This window comes from Mustela lutreola, chromosome 9 (assembly GCF_030435805.1).
Source record: "Mustela lutreola isolate mMusLut2 chromosome 9, mMusLut2.pri, whole genome shotgun sequence".
NCBI classification, from domain to species: domain Eukaryota; kingdom Metazoa; phylum Chordata; class Mammalia; order Carnivora; family Mustelidae; genus Mustela; species Mustela lutreola.
Genome location: NC_081298.1, coordinates 133,314,942 through 133,335,653, shown reverse-complemented (window position 1 = coordinate 133,335,653; position 20,712 = coordinate 133,314,942). Strand labels below are relative to the sequence as shown.

Here is a 20,712-nt window from a genome sequence, read left to right as displayed (position 1 = left end):
ATGCAAACTAGGGAATTAAGAAAAAGTTACATGAAGGCAAGCTACATCAAAAAGAATTAGAAATGGGTCACCTGGGTGGCTCAGTCGGTTAAGCGTCTCTTGATTTCAGCTCGGCTCATAATTTCAGGTCTGTGGGATTGAGCCCCACACCGCGCTCCGTGCTCACTTGGAGTCGGGTTTATCCCTCTGCTCCCCCCACCCTTGTGCTCTCTCATTCAAATAAATAAATAAAATCTTAAAAAAAAAAAAAAAAAAAAGAAAGAAAGAATAAAATGTAAGCAGAGAGCCAATAAGGGTAGTTACATGACCATTCTCCAAGGGTCAAGATGGACCACAAATAGATGTGTGGATGTGGTCCTCAAATCGAACGCATTGGCAAACCACCTGAGTAAAGGACGTAAAATCAAAGACAGAGAGCAGAATACTTTTTAGGAATTCTTAGGGACTGGAGGCAGAAATTTTGCAGGGACCCTTGGCTGGTCATGGACTCTTTTGCCTGTATCATACTAATACGGACTTAGTGAAGTTTGGGTCAAAAGCCAGGAAAGTCCATTATTTATAAATATTCCTTTAAACAGAAATAATGCAGATTTATCACTGTTAGTTCTTTCTTCCAAAAAGGTAAAAGAAACAAGAGTATAAGAGGGCAGGCACATGGAAATACCTTACACAAGCTTTCTGTCTGGAGAGAGTAATGACAACAGAGGCCACGCAGGCAACAGGGACCAAGAGAAAGGAATGGAAAAAGAGGACTGTTCTGCTCTAGTTCTGGGAAATCAGTCCATTTCCTACCATGTTTATACAAATCTACAGTAAGCTGCTTCTTACTAAAGAATTGAAAAATCCATGTAGAACGCAAACACTTACTTCTGTCCATCTTTCACAAAACCTTTCAAAGAAGAGCCTCTATTAGTAGCGACAGCTTTTCCTCCAAGGCCGACGATGAGAGCTGTGAGTACTGCGCTCTTCCCACCTAACGAGACAGGTGTTGAAAAAAAAATCACACTCATTAAAGAGAGAGTAATAAAAAGGCTGACTCCTCCCATTTGATGCACAAAGATTTCTGAATGAAAATGTAAATTAGTTCTAACCCTGAAATGAACTGTTACACTTCCATTATCATTTTCTTTCAGCGAACTTAAAAAATTTATACCTATCATGAGATATTTAGCTGCCGCTACTAGAAAAAAATTAGTATGATTCAGGAATCAAATTTTTGGCACTAACAGGGAAATGGAAAAAATGGTTGCTATCTTTTCAACCTACAAGTCTCACTGTTGCATCTTGGTCCATCAGCCTATTAAAAACGAGTCTATCTTTCTAATTACACATGTATACTTGATTCACCTGATTTTTATTACATTCTAATTTAGGCATAATTTACTTTTTCCACAAATTCAGAGAAGTCAGAAACTATTTTTAACAACCCTTGAATGCAAACAAGCCCCACAGGGACAGGGATGTTGTTTGTTTTCTTCAATGCTGTTTGTTTTCTTCAATATCTCCAAGAGCAGCCCATCATAGGCACTCTGCTATTTAACAAATGAATGAACTTAAATATGAAAAAATCATCAGTCATACAGATGGAATGTTTCTGTGTAATATTTTGACAATTATTATTCATAATTTGAAAATTATTCATCTCCTAGCTCTCTGAAAGGTACACTTCTTCCTATGCCAACAGATATAAAATATCACAAGCTGAAATTTCAAAATCTAAACAATTACCCAGGATATGTAATCATTTTCTGAACTCCACAATCAACCAATTAAATCAACTCTTACGAGGCCATCATTTTCCACAATATAACCCAAATTAACCCAAATATACCACTGGTTAACCTGATTTAGTTCTTGGAATGCCTTTTGAGTCTCTAAATCTCTGCTTGTTCATTTCCAAATTCAATGCCTCCACTATTTGCATTATTTCTTCTTCTCTCAGTTTTATTAATAAAATCACTGCTTCAAAATTAAAAACAAAAACAAAGAAAAGACCTAATTGCAGAACCTATCAGCCTTTCCTTATTTCTTATCCTGTGGGACCTCCCAGTAGCACTGGATCCCTCTGTCCATTCTCTCCTTCTTATAACATTTTCCTCTTGACCGAATATAGCACAGGAGAAACAAAGAACACCTACTAAACACTCAACAGAATTCAGAGCTGCACAGGCCTAAGGTCCCTTCTAGCACACCACCAGCTGCAGGCTCTGACAAGCCTCCTCTCCGTGTATGGCTCAATTAAGTTGTCAACAGCTCAGGCCTGGCGGGTCCATCACAAAAGCTGCCTAACAGGTCTTTTTAACCCCTGTGTCTCTCCCCTTCTAATCCATTCTCTACAACATGGCCACTTTGTTTCACAAATCTTGACCATGTCATCCCTTACTCATAAACTTTAACTGGTTCTCCACTGACTTTTGAACATAACACAAAAATCCTTATCATGGCATTGAAGATTCTCACCAATGTCACCTACAACAGGACTCTCCAGTGTCAGCTTCTACCCCTCCCTATCATGTAGGATATGACAAAGCCATATAAGGTTGTTCACCACTGTCCATGCACGTCTATTTCTACTCCTTCAAACCTGTGCTGATGAGCAATCTTTGCCTGAAACATCTCAGACTCTTCTTCCCCAGTGAGATCTGCACAATCTGTCATTTTCATTCAAGTGCCACCACAAATACCACCTCCTCTCCAAGTTTCATTGGCCACAGTGAGAATTAGTTTCTTTCATGTTTGGATTCTCATGGCACTCTGTTTGGGCTCTGTCATAACATTGAATAGATGTAAGATGCAAGGCTGCCTCAATCATAATGAGGGTTGCTTGTCCACTCTTCTAGGGTATGAATTTCAAAACAAATGGATTAAAAAAAAAGTAAGCAGGAAATGTTTATTCTTACTACATAAATAATAAACTGACAGTTAACTCCTAATTTTCTTAAAGTGTAAACTGACAGCAAATACTGAAAATACTCATGACTGTAAGTTTATAGATCTAAAACTTAGATTTATCAGCATTCAGTTACCTTTTTACAAAAGTTAATGCATTCTAACTGTAAAGTACTGCTCAAAGTCAAATAAGGAGGAGGACAAAAGCACTTACTTCCATTGTTACCAACAACAAAGTTGACATTAGAACCAAATTTAAAGGGTCCAAGCATCGAATGACACATAAAGTTTCTTAGCTGAATACTCTCAATTATTCCAACTTCTGCTGCAGTCTATTAACCCAAAAAAAGGGGGGGGGGAGGGAGAGAGAAAACAATTAATCTAATAAACCCACTATAACCATCTAAACATTTGGAGAAAGTTCAGCGGTGTAATTAAAGAAAAAAGTTATAGTAAGTGATTAATGAATGGGAACCTTCTATGAGTAATCACTCATTCTAGAGTCCTTCAAGGATCTAATAATTGTTATCACATAGTTTCTCAATAGGACAATGCTAATGTTTTGAGTCAGATAATTATTTTGTTGGAGGAGAGCTGCCTGGTGCATTTTGAGAATTTTAGCAATATCCCTACCTTGTACCCACGAGATGCTAGTAGCACACATCTAACCCCAAGTTGTGACAACCAAAAAAATATCTGGACATTGTTAAATGTCCCCACGAAAGGTGAGGGGTTGCAAAATCTCCCCTTGATTGAGAACTACTGATACAGTCACATTTTTAAATCTTTTTTAACAGTGTGTTTAAAAACTCCTGGTTTCTCTTTTCTGGACACCATCTTATTAAAAAGCATAGACACATCCTTGTATGAGCAGAATATTGGAAATTATGGTTGAAGACTTTTTAAAGTAAATTTTTATTCTGATCTAACTGATGCAGTTGCAAGAATAGAGGGATCCTGTGAATTCTCTACTCCGTTTCCACCCACAGTAAATCTTACAAACTGTAGTACAGTATCACAACAGGATACTGACATTGATCCAGTCAAGATATAGAACATTTCCAACACCACAAGGATTCCTCACGTTGCCCCTTTTATAGCCAAGCCACATCCCACCCAATCTACCTCTATCTTAACTCCTGCTCCACTAATCTGTTCTCAATTTCTGTAACACTGTCACTTCACAAATGGTATAGAAATGACTATTGTTGCCTACACCGGGGGTTCACTGCTAAGTAGTTTTTCATGGTATGAATGTACCACAGTGTTTAACTGTTCGCTCAATGAATGACACCTGGGTTGTTTCAGTTTTGGGCTATTATAAATAAAGCTGCTATAAACATTCATGTATAGATTTTTGTGTGAAGGTATATCTTCATTTCTCTGGGATAAATGCTGGATTTTATGGTAGGCTGTTGTTGCATGTTAAATAAAAAATAAAATAAAATAAAGTAAAATAAAGAACAGCCAAACTATTTTTCAGAGTAGCTGTATCATTTTACATTCCCACCAGCAATCCATGAATAATCCGGTTTCTCTGCACCCTTGCCAACATTTGCACTTGTCACTGCTGTCATGTTTAATTTCACACATTCTGATGGGTGTGTAGTGATATCTCATTGTGGTCTTAATTTGCACTTCCTCAGTAACAATTGATTTTGAACATCATGTCACGTCACATCCCCTATTGTCCTTCTGAAACCTTCTAAAGGGTTGATGTTACAGGTTTGTTCCTGTTACCAGTAATTTGTGCCTTTCTTCTTTTCTTCCGTTGGTAGCTTTGTTAGAGGGTTGTCACACTTACTGATCATTCCAAAGAACAAGCTCTTTGTTTTCTTTACCAACTGATTCTAATAGTTAACATAAATGTCAAGAGAAGTCGTATTATTTCACCTTAGTTGGTTTTTTAAAAATCATACTGCCTTCCCTAATATTGAATTATCAAGAATATGACATATAAACGAGATGCAAGAACCACGCCAGGCCCCAAATTTTCACTTACCAAAGTAGAGGTACCATTAGTGAAAGAAACTGTACATTCATCTTCATCACCGTCTTTGTCAAAGTCATCCAACTCTTCTTGTCTCGGTCTTTTGGCATTTTCAGGAGAGAAGAAATTTTCTTCCTTTCTTTTGGCCATCAGGTCTGAACATGTATTAGAGTAACAATGAAGTAAATCAAGAAATCCATATGATTGTTCCATACATATTAAACTTAACAAAATAAAGGAGACAAAGCTTAAGTTTTAAGTACTATGTCCATTAGTTTTTACTTTTAAGAAAGTTGAAATATCATCTATAGAGGAGGAGGAGGCCATAAGACAAAAAATAGGGCAACAAAATAGATTTTCCCCTCAGGTCTTCAGAAAGAAACACAGCCTGACCGCCACTTCAATTTTAGCCCCAGGAGTCATGTCAGACTTCTAACCTGCAGAAGTATAAGGTAATAAATGTATGTTGTCATCTTTTTAAATCATGTGCATATGCTACACTAGTTGATTTTACTTCAGAGTTATTCATGGCCAAGATTTTATTGATATGGGCCTCCCTGAAAGTTCTGACTCCTGAACGGACAAATGGTAAAAGATTTTGTGAAACTATAGTTTCTAGTTTCCTAGATCTAACAGAGATGTCATAATACCTTCTGAAATTATCCCACAGCAATCATTTGATTTTTCAGATAAAACTATAAGTAGTTTCCCTTAATCATTCCCTAAAGAAGTAGTCCATGCTGTCTTTTTTTTAAACCAATGTACTATGAAATTAATGCCTAGAAAACTAATGTATTTAAAATTACACAAGATTTTCTGAACATATGAAAACTGCACCTCAAGTCAAACCTGACTTAAATGTTATGCCTACTGATAGCGGCTTTTATTTTCTCTATAAAATACAGTTTAGACTTACGATGTGTACTTAATAACTATTTGCTGAGTAACGAAGAGAAAAATACACAATATAGGTAATCAAAAATGTCTCAGATACAAGGAAAGAACAAGAAGAATAGCTCTGGTCTTGATCCATTTAAGTCCTTCAAGTACTATACCATAGCAACAAGGTCTGTACCAGGTACTGGGCAGCAAGAGAGCAACTGAGGTTTTCTCTCTCTTGATTTTGGACTGATGAACTCCAGTTTGTCCTCACTAGAGATGACAGCCCTATGTGATGATATGCACACAGGGCAACAAAGCCAGTCTTAGTGTCCGAAGAGTGGGAGACTGGCGGAGTGGTGTCCCAAGAGATGTGCAGGAACCCAAATGGGGCCTCTGGAGAAGAAAAGTGAGCAAGGAAAGGAGGGTGAAAGAGGAAGAGACATCCATACAGTGTTTAATTTTTTAACCCACTGCTTTCCAAATTTATATGGATATAAACAATCTTACAGAAATATCTGTGCATATTTGGGGAACTATCTCTGTCAGGCTTGGTTATCTTTTTTAAAATTTATTTATTTGACACACAGAGAGAAGGAAAGAGCAAGCACAAGCAGGGGGAGTGGCAGGAAGGGGAGAAACAGACTCCCCACTGAGCAAGGAGCCCAATGCTGCAGGACTTGATCCCAGGACCCTGGGATCATGACCTGAGCCAAAGGCAGCCACTTAACCAACTGAGCGACCCAGGCACCCCAAGGGTTGGTTATTTTCACAATGCATGTCTCATTAAATGAACTTAGTGGTTTTCCCATCCTTTTAAGGCTCTGAAATCACTGCTACTGCATGACAAATTAAATGTTTTTTCCAAGACAGAAAGAAGTAGAATTAAAGCTATTACAAAGTGGAGACTGCTTAAAAGTTAACTTCATAAAATCACTTAAATTACTTTCTTGTACACCAGTTTTTACAGGTTCACTATATCCTCCTGAATCAATTTTTCTGTAATTTTATTTTGCAAAACCTCACAGTTACTACAAAAGATTACCTTATGTTTTGTAACTATAGTCATGTCTCCTTCATGCAAATTCTATTTAATTAAACTTGGAAATATTTTCTTCAAAAACTAGATCTTTACTTTATTAGATCTAGATTTTCCTTAATGGGAATATTTTAATGTTTATTCATATATATTTTTTTAAGATTTTATTTATTTATTTGACAGAGAGAGAGAGAGAGAGAGAGAGATCACAAGTAGGCAGAGAGGAAGGGAAGCAGGCTCCCTGCTGAGCAGAGAGCACCATGTGGGGCTTGATCCCAGGACCCTGTGATCATTACCTGAGCCGAAGGCAGAGGCTTTAACCCACTGAGCCATCCAGGTGCCCCTATTCATATTTTTTATACAACAAATATAAAGGATATACAGTGGGTCTAGGGGTCAATCTTTTATTCTTTCTCTCGAACTGCAAGTTAAAAAAGCAATCAGAGGCTTCCACTTCTAGGAAAATGGAATAGATATACTTCTCCCTATTCCTCTTGCTGGGCAAAACTAAAAACTTTGGAAATTACATATATAACAAACATAAGACAACTCTGAATGAGAAGGCGACGGATTGGCCAGGGACCTTAGGACACAAGGAATGACATCATGATGAGTTCCCTGAGTTTTTGTTTTGCCTCAAATACACCAGACTTGGAGAAGACAGCAACTGGGAGAAACACAACAGGTGCAGGGGGAAAAAAGGGGCTAATGAAAGCTTGCTCTCTCTAGCCGAAGGACCAGAAAAAGGGCATCCTAACAAGAAAGAAAACTTTTAGACAGTAATACCAAATACCACAAAACAAAAAGCAAACCAAAACAAATGAACAAAAACAAACAAACAAAAAACAAAACAAAACAAAAAAAACCCCAACAACTGTGATGCTCCTTCTACTTTCCCAACAACACACACACTAGCAAAAGCCAAGCAGGTAGCCTGGACTTCCACCTTTTAAGGCCATAAGGAGCCCAACTGGGCTAGTGTCAGAGAATGCTATGTAGCCCAAATAGAGAGCCATGATAATGGTGTCAGTGGGGCCCACCTGGGTAGCCTAGATGTCTGATCAGGCAGTTACAGGGTGCTACTTACTCCCATTTTCCTTTGGGTAGTATTCCATGAGACCTTTTACCCCTGCCCAGAGAGGTAAAGTACACAGAAGCCACGTGGAACGCCAAAATTGCCACTCATCCCATGTGTCACTGAGGCTAAGGAAGGAGCTCTGGTCAAGTTCTAGACCTGAGTCTTTGCATCTACAGCCTAATACCCTATGGTATTTATTAGATCAAATCTGAAGAACATTTAACCTAAACAAATGCCTGAGACAGTATCAGCATGACAGTCATAATTACATAATATTCAACATCTGTTCTTTTAATAATCGAATGTTAATTTTGAATCTCTTAAGCAAGTCAAACAAAACTTAAAAATCCAAGCTAGTTCTCAAACTATTTAATAAGAGTCAATGTAGGGCGCCTGAGTGGCTCAGTGGGCTAAGGCCTCTGCCTTTGGCTCAGGTCAAGATCTCGGGGTCCTGGGATCAAGTCCCACATGGGGCTTTCTGCTCGGCAGGGAGTCTGCTTCCCCCCCCACCCCACCCCTCACCCCCGCCTCTCTGCCTACTTGTGATCTCTGTCTGTCAAATAAATAAATAAAATCTTTAAAAAAAAACGAAAAACAAAACAAAGTCGATGTATATTAGTTTGTTGTTGCTTGTTGCTAACTTAAATTTCCTGGAATACCACCAAGCCATTATTTTCCCAAAAATTCTTTCTCTCCCACCCATTCTCTATTTCCTTCTCAATTACTGAGCAGTAATTTATTTATTGTAGGAAAACAGAGAGGACAAATTACCATTTGGTTTTCCCCGCATTAAGTTCCTTTTTAGATACAGTTTTCATTAATGCCCAATAATGATCTTGCAATTAGCAGGCACTCAGACATCAGCTGACTGGTTTTAGTATCTTACCATGAAAACATGGTAGTTTTTCAAGTAAAACTGGGGGAGGAAGGTGCATGTATAAATGTGGTTAAGCTTCTTACAGTGAATGTGAGATTCTGTACTACACAGAAGATGGTGTGCTACCTGATGACGATGTTTTTTATTTGCTGTGTTTGGCCTGGGATTTGCAGTTTGCTATTAGGTTGCCATGGTAACATGCACCTGACAGATAGTGAAGGATCCTACTTTTTAAAATACAAATCACTCTGTAATTTAATGATAATGGATTTTTAAAAACACATATGAATGTCCTGAGAGTTAGACACAAGTTAATACAGTAAAATTGTTTCTAAAGGCTAAAGAGACACATAAATAGATGCAAAGAAAAATACCGCTAATATTCTGAAATACAAAAGGGAAAAAATATCTCCTCTCGGATTTTCAATACATTCATAAAGCTCTTCATTTGTTTATTTACAATAAAAAAAGTCAGAATTAAAGAATACATCTCTCTCTCACAGGAAGCAAATCAGAGCAGAATAGTAACACATATATAACTATCAATAAAAAATAAGTTCAAGAAGGAAAATTGGTAACCAATTCATTACAGCAAGTAAGTGAATAGGAAATTTGATAGGTCAAATACACTTCAACAGGATTATAAATGCCTAAATTTTAAATTTTATTGTGAGCCATCTAATAATTCATACTTCTCATTAATATCCAAGTAGGAACTAAGAGCAGTCAGAGCAGATGTAACAGAACTGTATAAACAGTAAGAAATAATGGTCAAAAATAAAGGCAAATTGCTGCCACATCTGAATCTGCTGTGGAGTGTGTTTATGGCATCTCCAACCCTGCCCCTCCCACCACCACCGACACACTCAGTTCTGCATTAAACGACCTCATTTTTATGGAGTGAACTAATTAAGCACATTGCTTGGGATATACCATAAAATCCTAAGATGCAATACACAATAAATAATAGAGTTAAGTGAAAAAAATTCAAAAGTCCATCTATCAAACCATTCTAGATCAGCAAAACTGGGAAGCACTAAGCACAACATTCCAGATAATAAAATCTGAACACTCGGATTTGTGTTTTAATAACATTCCTGTGGCCTCAACCTAGAGGACAGATAAAACACAGTGAGTGTGAATAGGGCCAAAAGAGCCCAGCTACTGAGGGTGAGGGAGCACTGAAGGAAAGCAGTGACAGTATCAGGGATGAGAGGAACAGAAGAAACCAAGAGATTTAAAAGTATGGGAGAAATGGGAGTAGAATTAACATTTGTTAAATATCTACTTATTACATGCTTAGCTTTTGAGATAAACACTTTATCTCCTTTAATCCTCAACATCCTTCTAAGTACTGTCCTTATTTTACAAAAGGGGATATTGAGACTCAAGAAGACCTTTTGCCCAGATGCAAGTAGCTGTAACTTAGCAGAACTCATATCTAAACCCAGGTTTGTTCAAAATCCAAAGTCAAACCTCTTCAACGCCCAGGTTCCTCCAGGCATGAACAACTAACTAAGCTTGTTTATAGGCAGTGAAATTGGCTATTAATTTATTCATCTTCTTATCTATCTTTCGTTAATGTATAAAACTACAAAAAGGACTGAAATGTGATGTGTCCTTCTAATGTTAGTATTTGAGCCAATTAAAACTTGGGGCTTTCAAAAACTTCATTTTGTGTTTCATATTTAGAAACAATCTTCACACAACGCTAAATGCCATAATAAGTACACAGTGCAGGTTTGGAAAGAAAAGGGGTAAATAATACATTTATTTTGTCTCGAAACACAGAGTTGGAAGTGTTTCTAGGATATTGAGAAGGAGTAAAATATACTCCGCAGTAAGGGTAGATTTGGGAGTGGTGCTGAGAAAGCTACAGAAATTATTTTGAATTTGGTCACCAGGGAAAGTATGTTAAATGAGAAAAGACATATCTCATTAACTAGTGAATCAAAATGCTAACATTAACAGAAGTGACTATAGTTGACCCTCAGTCACCTGGACTTACTAATGTGTGTGTACACAGAACTGTGAAATGCAACTAATTATGCCTTAAATATAATGCATACCATTATGGTAAAATTTTGAGTTTCTTGTTTATTGATTCTGAAAGTAAGTTAAATACAGCTTTGATTAATTTGTCTAACTTAGTTCTAAAAAACGGTAAGTCAACATTTAGGTAGGTTTTATATAAAATTCTACATCTAGACACTCAGTAAAATAAACCTTTAGGGAATTTGTACTTACTTTTGTTGCCAACCTCAATACTAAATGCTTTATATTTATTATAGATTAAAATAGGGCTATAAATATTCTCCTGCCACCACACACACGTATTTAAGAATCCTGCTGTTAGGCATTAGGGCTATTTTCCTCCAATTACAGAAAAAGAGGTGATACCAAAAAGCTCTGGGTCACGTAACAGTTATTCTCTCACAGAAAAACGTGTTTTACAAGCAATATTCTAATGATCTCCAAATCTGATCTCCAGTCAGAAAAAGAAAGGTTGAATACATATTTCAACATAAAATGATCACTCTGTGTATTTCACACAGTACTAGAATGAGACAAAGGAAATCAAAGTAGAAGTTCTAATATGTTCCCTTCCACCCACACACCCAAGGAACTACTTACTACCTAACACCTGCAGGCCAATGCATATGCTATTGAATTTCTTTCTTTTATCTTTTTCTGTTATTGAATATTTTAGAAGACTATATATACAGCAGTTACCTAAAAGTTATGGAGTTTGGACTTTTTTTTTTTTGCTTTGAATATACATTCCGAAATAGCTTGTCTTAAAACACCCGCTTTTAATCTCCTACTCATGAAATATACACGGAGTAAAAAGCGCTCGCGTAAAATCTGGCTCCAGGGTTTACACACAAAATCGTTCCTCTTTCCAGGAATCACCACAGTATTATCTCAAGTCTTATTGGTCCCACAGCCGTTTCTCTATCCTAGCCTTGCGTCCCGCAATTCCCAATCGGGATTCCTCCTCAGTTCATTTCCACAAGAAAAGAGGGAACAGAAATGCCATCACAAAACCTCCACAAACATTACAAACATTACAACTTAATTTTCCTACATAATACAACCGGCGTTGTCATGGCGCTGGGGTTTAACAACAAATCTAATTAAAGTGCTATTTGCATACATTCGTAAACAGACTAAGTTGCTGCTGGTGAGGTATCCGATTCGCTCTACGCGCCCGAGGTCCGAGCCCACTCTCCCACCACCGCATCCCCTCAAGCTATTCCTCTAAGCCGAGGGCCGGTAGGGGCCGGGCGCCGGGTCCCACAGCCCAAGCCGGACTGCCAGCCCCGCCGGCGGAGCCCGAGGAGGGCCCCAGCTGCCACGGGCAAGTTTCCCGCGGTTGAGGAGACCCGTGTCGCCCGCAGAGAAAGCCCGAAGATCCCCACCGGCGGGCTGGCCCGCTCGGGCCCGCGGGTACACCCGGGACACCGCCGCAGCTCCGGTGACCGAGCCGCCACCAGGTGGGCTGGAGGGCTCCGGCTAAGGGGGCAGCGAGGGGATTGATCCGGAGCAAGGGAGAGCGACAGCGCGCGCCCTCACCTTACCTCGAACAAGTCCAAGTCTCCCCAAGGAACCCGATCGGGGCTGCTGTCTTGGGTAGCGGGGCGGCAAGGGCACCCTGGGGCGTCTCGGCCTCGGCTAGCCGCCGTTGGCCCGCGGGGAACCGCGCGCCCGCGGTGGGAGAAGGCAGGAGGCTGGCTGCCCCGGCGCCCACCGCCGGACACTCCGCGCCTGCGCCCCGCCCCCCCCTCCCGCCGGAGCTCAGCGCGCGCGTGCGCGGTTCGGAGTTTTCGCGCCTCTAGAGTCTAAGAGGAGGGGCCGGAAGTGCCCCTCAGCCGACGGGGAAGCTGGTAGGCTCGCAGGGCTCTCGTCGGCGGGACGCGCGGGGCCGGGTGATTTGCCTAAGTGAAAGGGAAGAGAACTCGGAGCACCCCGGTAACAGTTCCAAGCATGCGTAGAACCGGGCGTCTGGAAGCCCGGAAAGCCTAGTGAGAGACTGCAGTCGCGGGAAGGGGGACGGTTACTTCCCGGAAGAGGCGGGGCCTCGGGGGAGGGGGCGCGGAATTAGAAGTGCTCCGGCGGCTGCCCGGGTCCGGGGGCTGCCGTCCAAGCGGTAGCCTTTGCTTAGGGAAAAAGGAAAGAGCACTTTTCCTTTTCTTTCGCTTAATTTTTTTTTTTTTTTAGAAGAGAAAATTTGTAAACTTGGAGGCAGCAGTAGTTAGGATTCAGGCCAAACTGGTAAAAGACGGAGGGGCGTCTTCCAAAACCGAGGAGAAAGGGGTGTCCGGGTAAGTCCGGCGGATTGTGGAGAGGCGGCCCCGACCCGTCCTTCCTCTGGCTCCTCTGAAAGGCTGGGTTGGGGGCGCTCCTCCGAACCCCGGTCAGCGGCTCGGCTGGGAGTACGGTGGGAGCGCCGCCTGGCCGCGGTCCGGCCGTGCTTGCTTGACCCCCGGCCGCCCGGCGCTCGCTCCTCTCCGCCGAGGCCGATGGCCCCTGGATGTTCTCCCGGGCACCCTGGGGGCGAACGGCCACGCCCCGGTCCAGGCCCAGGCAGGCGGAGACTAGCCGGGATGTTCCTTTTTCAGTGTTGTGCTCTGGACATACTTCCCTTAAGGCGTTGTGGTTATTTAGTCTTTCCCCCCGCGCCGGCCTCTACTGTAAATCCCTCCCCCTCAGTAAATACCGGAACTGACGAAGTTTTAAGTTTCTTGGCGTAGCGTTCAGTGCTGTTCTTCCCCAGACATTAACCGACCTCTCAGGTCTTTACACAGCTCTTTCACTGAGTACATTAGTCCAATACTCAATTTCTTATATTCCACAGTCTTCCCTTGTAGGTGGGGGAACGTGGCATTTACCGCTGCGCTGCTTCACCCCCAAATAGATGACAATTGTCTGGGCTCCAGTAATGAATTCCTTCTGTGGAAGTGACCTTTTGCTTCTAAAGAGAATCAAATGTATCTTATTCCCATGGTGGCCCTTGCCATGGTGGCCCTTGTCATGGCACAGTGAAAAGTAGGACCTGGTCAAAACAGACAAAAACAGCACAACATCTAGTCTTAAGTGGTCCTTGTTGGTAAACAGTGGGGAACACTTGGGTGGTTTCTGGTCAATGTCACTTCCTTTAGGAAGCCCTCCTTGATGCTCAATATTAGGTAAGGTATTTATTTATGTAGTCCTGTAGCTTACGTTAACTTGGCCTGTCCTTGTCACGTTGTTGTAATTCTCTTTTCATCTCTTGTCTCACTTTGCCCTAATAAAATCCTTAAATGCAGGGCTTTATCACTCATTATTGTATCTAGCATCTAGAGTTCCTGGTGTACATAGTAGGTATTTAATAAACACTTAACTATAAGTCTGGCGTATATTATGCTTCAAAGTTTATGCTAAATTCATATGAAAATAAAACTGAAGAGAGAATAAAAAACCAGCATTAATTAGTGAGATTAGGTGGAAATCCCATACAGTCCAATCTTGAACTGAATTAAACCATTTACCTATCTTTATGTGAAAATAGTCTTGTAAGTGGGAGCTGGGAAACTTAAAATATTTCTCATTTTGTTGTTAGTTTTTTCCTAATGTTTTTGCTTAAAACTGAAATAAAATTGGAAAACTGTTGGTTTAATAAAATGTGTATTTTTGCATAAATCAAACCACTGACCTCTTTTTATGTTCTTTAAAATTTGATTCATTAGTGGAATTAGCAAGGCTCTGTGCTTTTCTCACCTCATTCAGTTTTATAATTAACCAATAAAAGCTTATTAGCTTTTAAGGAAGTTTTAGGAGCATAAATTGATTTATGGGCACCATATGGTTACATCAAAGGATTTGTTTTATTTTAACCTGTAGTGAATTCTTGAGGGCTTTTTTAAACTAGAAATTTGTGTTCTTTCTGTCAAGCAGTAGTATCTAGAATAGACTGGTTTTATTTTAGTACAAGCTACCAAAATTGGTCAGGAGGTTCAAAGAATATCAGAATCCTATAGTTCATCTGGTTTAGTACCTCCCATTTTGTAGATGGGTTAAATGTCTTTCCAAGGTCATACAGCTTCAGTATTCTATCCAAGACCAAAATCCTAGGTTTCTAATTCCAAGTCTAATGCTTTTTCAGTAAACTAAATAAATTGAAGTCACTAATAGGTTATAAAGTTATTTACTGTGGGTTGTTATGACTTTGCTGATTCATATAAATATTCTTGTGTCACATTAATTCTTAAGAATTGTTAATATGTTAAGGCAACTTCTTTTTATATGTAATAATATACTGATGGCATGATCAGATTGATGTCAGTAAAAGTACTACATTATGAAGATGGGAGTAGAGACTCCCCACATCCCACACCACGATTTTTTCAAATTGTATCTTATTGAAAAATAAGAGAAAATTTTGCGTAGTTGTGAGAGACTTTGATATATGTTGTGTTTAATGATATATGTTGTGTTTAATGCAGAGCTATATTCAAGTAACCTCAAGCTGATGATCATGACCTCATTCATCTGTTCTATCTTCCAGTGTAGTTGTACTTGAATATCTTAAAAGCTGTGGCATTCTATCCCTTTTTGGAACATTATATGCTTTTACAATGTTACTGTTGAAGCTTAATGTACAGAGGAAGCACTGAAGCAAAGAAAATGGCAAGGAATGGAAAACAATAGATCCCAGGAATAGACATTTAGGAATAACTGCATTCTTAGAACATGATGTTATTTTTCATAAAATATACATTTTACATAATTTTGCCCTTTCTGGACTATTGGGTATTTTTAATATATTCTGTTCTTAGGAATGATTTTTCAACATGCATTCTAAATTTAACTGATTTAGATCATAGATCTAAATTTAACTGATTTAGATCATAGATCTAATGAAGATAATCCTAAAATAATATTTTAAAATAATGTATTACATGTAGAACCCTTACGTAATTTTATGTATTTTTTTTGTTTTTGTTTTGTAACTGGCTCTAAGATAGCACCATAAATGAAGAAGTAAATTAATATAATAAACAGAAGGAATAGATGCACATGTGACAAACAGGCAGATGATGATCTTAGTATGTTTTAGGTTTTTAAATAGGATTTTAGGCTTCTAGAAGGAGAATGATTGTGTAGGAGAGGAGGGTAGTAAAAAGTGGAAGCAGGGAGGCGATTTGGAAGACTGTTAAAGTTTGTCTATAGGCAACGCCAGAGTTCTATCAACTAGAAATGGGGATTTTGGGTATATCTTAAAGGTAGAGGATTTCCTGATGGAGAGGGCATTGGAGAGCTGAGTAAAAAGAAGAATCGAGCACTGCTAGGTTTATGGCCTAAGCAACTGGAAGTAAAACAGTTTTGAGGCGAGGTGGTGGAATCAGGAGTTAAATGCATATTATGCATCCCCATGAAGGTAGAGTAGGGAATTTGGTATTCTAGTTAACAGCCCGGGGAGATGTCAGGTAAGTGGGATAAGTAATAAGAGGGAGACTGGTGAAGAGCTCATTATAGAGTCTTCAAAGGAGACTCAACAAAAATGTCCTTTCCAGTGTAGTCTGCCTTTGCCTCTAAAAATATTCTTCCTCAAATCTTCCTGCTCACTTTGCAGTTCCCATGCCCACTCCCAACCCTTTTAATATGTTGCTTGGCATAGTTCTAATTTGTTATTTTTTAGTTAAAAACAGTGAAGGCTTTATAAAATCTTGTAATTCAAGAAGTTCTAACAAGTTCGTTAGTGTAAAGTTAGAGAAAAAAGATTTTGGGGGGCATGTCATAGAAGCTAGCTCCTATTAAAATGTTCCCTTGATTCCTATCATTTAGAGAAAAAAGTGAGGAAAAAAATATTTCACAGTATCAGGAATTCTACCATGATGCTAATGAAAGAAACTGAGCCAAGCATTACTCTTTGGGGAGCACAAAGAGACCCTCCTCTTTGAAATCCATTTCAATAGCTACATGGGGACTGTAGGGTAAAGTATCAAAGTCTTTTTAAAAGCTTTGAGATAGATTTTAAAATATGGTGACCAAAAAGATTGGCAATGAAAGAGACAGTTTTCTGGAAAATACAGCATCACTTAGGAAAAATGGAGAAGAAAACACTTTAGTTCAGATATAGTAACTCAAATTTTGCTTTCTGGGAACCAACAGATAATTCTGTTGTTCTGTTTGCCTACATGGTTCATAACAGTTGTGTTTAAGTAACTGTGGTTACAACTTTGTAGCCTTCTCTCTCATTTTAATACAGGAAGAGCCAAAATGGGTGTCCTAGGTAGACATTACTGATAACTGTTCAGCTACCAGTGCTGGCGGTTCTGTAACCTAACTGTGGATGCTCGTTCTTTAAATCAGGTTTATGCTGCCAAAAGAAAATAAAATGGCATGAAGAATTAAGTTTTAAATGTAATAATCATGTTATATTAAAAATATTATTAGGTTGCCTGGGTACCTTAGTGGGTTAAACATCTGCCTTTGGCTCAGGTCACCTATCCCAGGGGCTTGCAATGGAGCCTCTAATCTGGCTCCCTGCTCAGCAGGGAGTCTGCTTCTCCCACTGCCCCTCCCCCCTGTTCCTGTACCCTCTCCCCCTGCCCCAATAAATAAATAAAATCTTTATAAAACATTATTTATGGGCTTAGTTGAAAGCCCTCTTGGTCTTGCTTAAGGGATCCAATCTGTGGAATTTTAATGTTTTAATAGAATCAGTTGTAGTCTTATTTTTTCTCATGCTTGGCAGCCCTAGTGAATAATATTTCATTAAATTCTTTAAAAAAATGTTCCTAATATGCTTGAAATATTTAGAGGACTTCAGTTTGTAAAATCAAGACTCTACCTCATCAGCGGCTCTCATTTTTTTTCTACAACCTTCAGAAGGAATATAATCTGCATTCCAGTCCTTTACATAAATGTGGTTTATCTGTGCCATCATAAACAACACTGCACTAGATGGGAATCTTCAGTCATTATTACTTACTTAGATATGTGTAGTCAACTCATGTCATGAAGCATTAGAGATAAGACTGGAAGGAAGGAACCTGTGAGCAGGAAAGGCCAGAGGGAAAAATGAGCCTTGTTTAAGTCCACATGACTAGCTCCTAGAGAATCTGAAGAAAACGGGAGAATGTGAATCACTCATCCCTAGAAGAGCCATACTCAAGTCAGATTTGATACGAGGTACTTACAAATTTGCAGAAACTTGCTTTTTAATTTGACCCATAAACTATAGTCATATTTGATCTCTTAATATTTAGGCAAGAAATAAACCACCTAAAGATTTCTAGTTTTATTTCCCCAAACTTTATAGATTTTTTTTTAAGATTTTATTTTTTATTTGACAGATAGAGATCACATGTAGGCCGACTGATGGGCAGAGAGAAGGGGAAACATGCTCCCCGCTGAGCAGAGAGCCCCATGCTGGGCTCAATCCCAGGACCCCTGAGATCATGACCTGAGCAGAAGGCTGAGGCTTAATCCACTGAGCCACCCAGGTGCCCCTATTTCCCCAACCTTTTACAGATACTTTTTTTTGAACTTTTTTTAAATTTGAAGAATAATGTATGCATATGATTATTAAAAAAACAAAGGTGTGTACTTTGAAGAGTAATTCTTCTTCCCCTTCCTAAACTATAGTCATCCCTGATACATAACCTATTTTTCATTTGAAAAATGAAAACCTCTTTTCATTTTAAAACTTGGGAGACTATACAAGTAGATCTATCCCATTTTTTTTTTTCTGTTCTTTTTGAACGTGCCATAATTTATTAAGGTACTCCTTGGTGGACATTTGTTTCTTCTTATTGTTTTACTATTGTAAACAATGCTACAGTTGATATCCTTTTATATAAATCTCACAGCTCTAAGAGCATATCTTAAATTCCTGGGAGAGCTTTTGCTAATCAGAAGATAACCTGCATTTAAAATTTTGACAGCTAGAGTCAGGGTCATATTTAAATGAAATATAACTTTCCTCCAGAGAGAGAAATTGCAGAATTTCCTTCAGTAACCATCCATTCTGGTACACTCAACTTGAATCACAAATAAAAGGAAAGCAAAACTGTAAACAAAAATGTCCCTCCCAAACTTTCTACTTCTGAATTTTATACATTCTGATATTTAAGACTATGAAAGTCTTATTTCCTTTCATAATAACTTAGAAAATACATGTGTCTCCACTCTGTCCAGAATTAACTACAACTTTTCACATTAACAGAGATAAAACCTTATCTTCGAATCAATGCCACAATGCAACATTGAACCAGTGGGGCTGCTTATGTGAAATAAACTACCTAATTCCTTATACTTTGCATTTAACGATGTGTATTTTTTCTTTGTAAAGTGACATATCAGCAAATATTGGATCAATTCTTCATTAAAAAAATTAATACACAAAATACTACTAAAAGTGGCCCTGGCCACAATATAAAATTAAGATTCAGAAAAGTGCAGAGACAATAACAACAGCCCAGCATTTGTTTTCTTTGCAACTATGTATAATTTGAGAAAATTTGCTTTTGCTGTGGAATCTGTTAAAGGAACAGACAACACGGTATTTTTTATTTAGAATGGGTTTGCATTGGTTTGTGTTTTGCATAGTGATAGGCTTTTGTAGTATTTTTTGTATGCTACCTGTGTTTCTGGAATGAATTAAGGTCATTATTCAGAGGATGATAATCTCAATTATGTTTATAGAGTGAGACTGAATCATCATTGCAAATACTACATAATACGCTCATCAAATAATAACAAAGTAAGAGAAAAACAGATATAGGTGTTTAATAAGGAAAAAATAGACGATAGAAAATACCAAAGCAGGTTAGAATAGCAGGGTTTAAGTCAATTTTGGTTTTAAAATGCCTTGTAAAACTGAAGAGTTTAAAAGTTTTCTTTCAATAGTGGCAGTATAGGTGATTTTAAATTTTTTTGTTCTTTCAAAGATTTTTTTTTTAATTTTCTACGATAAACATGTATGACTTTGCAATTTGAAAAGTCAACTTTATAAAAAGATAATTTCATATGCCTCCAACTCCATTTTATGCCCCCCCATTTTCCATTGACCTAGTGTTTTTGCCTTAATTTACTTATTTGCATGCTTCTTTGCATTTGTTTTCTTGTATTTCCTGATTATGATAGAATACTAGTCCTATTCTTGCTTTAGGTATGTAAATCAAGGAATGAATTCTCAAGAAGACAAATATGATTTATAGCATCATCGCTGGTACCCATCTCTGCATTTGTTATTGCTTGTTAACAGCTGGAACAAAGCCAATTACTACCATTTGGGTTTTTTTTTTCCCCTTTTATCTTCTAAATTTCATGCAATCTTAATATAGCCATGTAAGAAACGTTATTCTCAACCACTGCTAAAGAGAACATAGACAAGAAGAGAGAATGAGGAGGGATAAGACCATTGACATTTGGATTCCATTAAATTTAAAAATAACGTTATTTTTCAGTACTCCAAAGAAACACGTATTTGGTGAGGAGTGGATTTTTAAGGACAAATCCAGCATGGTACCATTTGCAAATAACTTAATCCATTAGTTGCATCAGTATTTTCGTAGCTAGTAGGGAAATTACCACCACTGTTAAGGTTTCAGATGTTCTTGAAGCATTCCAAAAAGCTGAAGGAAATAAGGAGAGTTCTCTATTTGTGAATTATCCTAAACAAACATAGAATATATTCTGTGAATTTCTGTTCTGAGCTCCTGTGTCTTTAACAATCCATATTATGAAGTGTGTTTCAGATAACAGCAGGCGATCACCAGAATGGGCGTGAATGACTTATGGCCAATTTTGGAGCCTGTAAAGCAGCACCTCCAGTTGCATAATCTCTGTGGGAAAACCATTGCAGTTGATCTGAGTCTCTGGGTATGTGAAGCACAGACAGTCAAAAAAATGATTGGAACCGTCATGAAGCCCCACCTCAGGTATAGTAAATGTTCTTAGGACATAGATGT

General features: G+C 38.6%; 2 protein-coding genes across 4 annotated transcripts in view; one reads left to right on the top strand and one right to left on the bottom strand.

Moving 5' to 3' along the window:
• The window catches only part of SMC6 (structural maintenance of chromosomes 6), a 74,499-nt gene extending 61,958 nt beyond the window's left edge, over window positions 1-12,541 (bottom strand). Inside the window, exons 1-4 of one of the 2 annotated variants that reach the window (XM_059132594.1) lie at window positions 12,334-12,541; window positions 4,892-5,034; window positions 3,104-3,221; window positions 868-973 (exon numbers count right to left, since the gene is read on the bottom strand). In XM_059132594.1, the coding sequence (XP_058988577.1) occupies window positions 868-973; window positions 3,104-3,221; window positions 4,892-5,029 (362 nt within the window). In that variant the 5' untranslated portion in view covers window positions 5,030-5,034; window positions 12,334-12,541. Of the gene's footprint in view, window positions 1-867; window positions 974-3,103; window positions 3,222-4,891; window positions 5,035-12,333 lie in introns of those variants that run through there. The other variant, XM_059132595.1, reaches the window with a different exon arrangement.
• Window positions 12,542-12,618: 77 nt separating this feature from the next.
• Window positions 12,619-20,712, top strand: part of GEN1 (GEN1 Holliday junction 5' flap endonuclease) — a 33,377-nt gene continuing 25,283 nt past the window's right edge. Inside the window, exons 1-2 of one of the 2 annotated variants that reach the window (XM_059132597.1) lie at window positions 12,619-12,777; window positions 12,974-20,682. In XM_059132597.1, the coding sequence (XP_058988580.1) occupies window positions 20,522-20,682 (161 nt within the window). In that variant the 5' untranslated portion in view covers window positions 12,619-12,777; window positions 12,974-20,521. Of the gene's footprint in view, window positions 12,778-12,824; window positions 20,683-20,712 lie in introns of those variants that run through there. The other variant, XM_059132596.1, reaches the window with a different exon arrangement.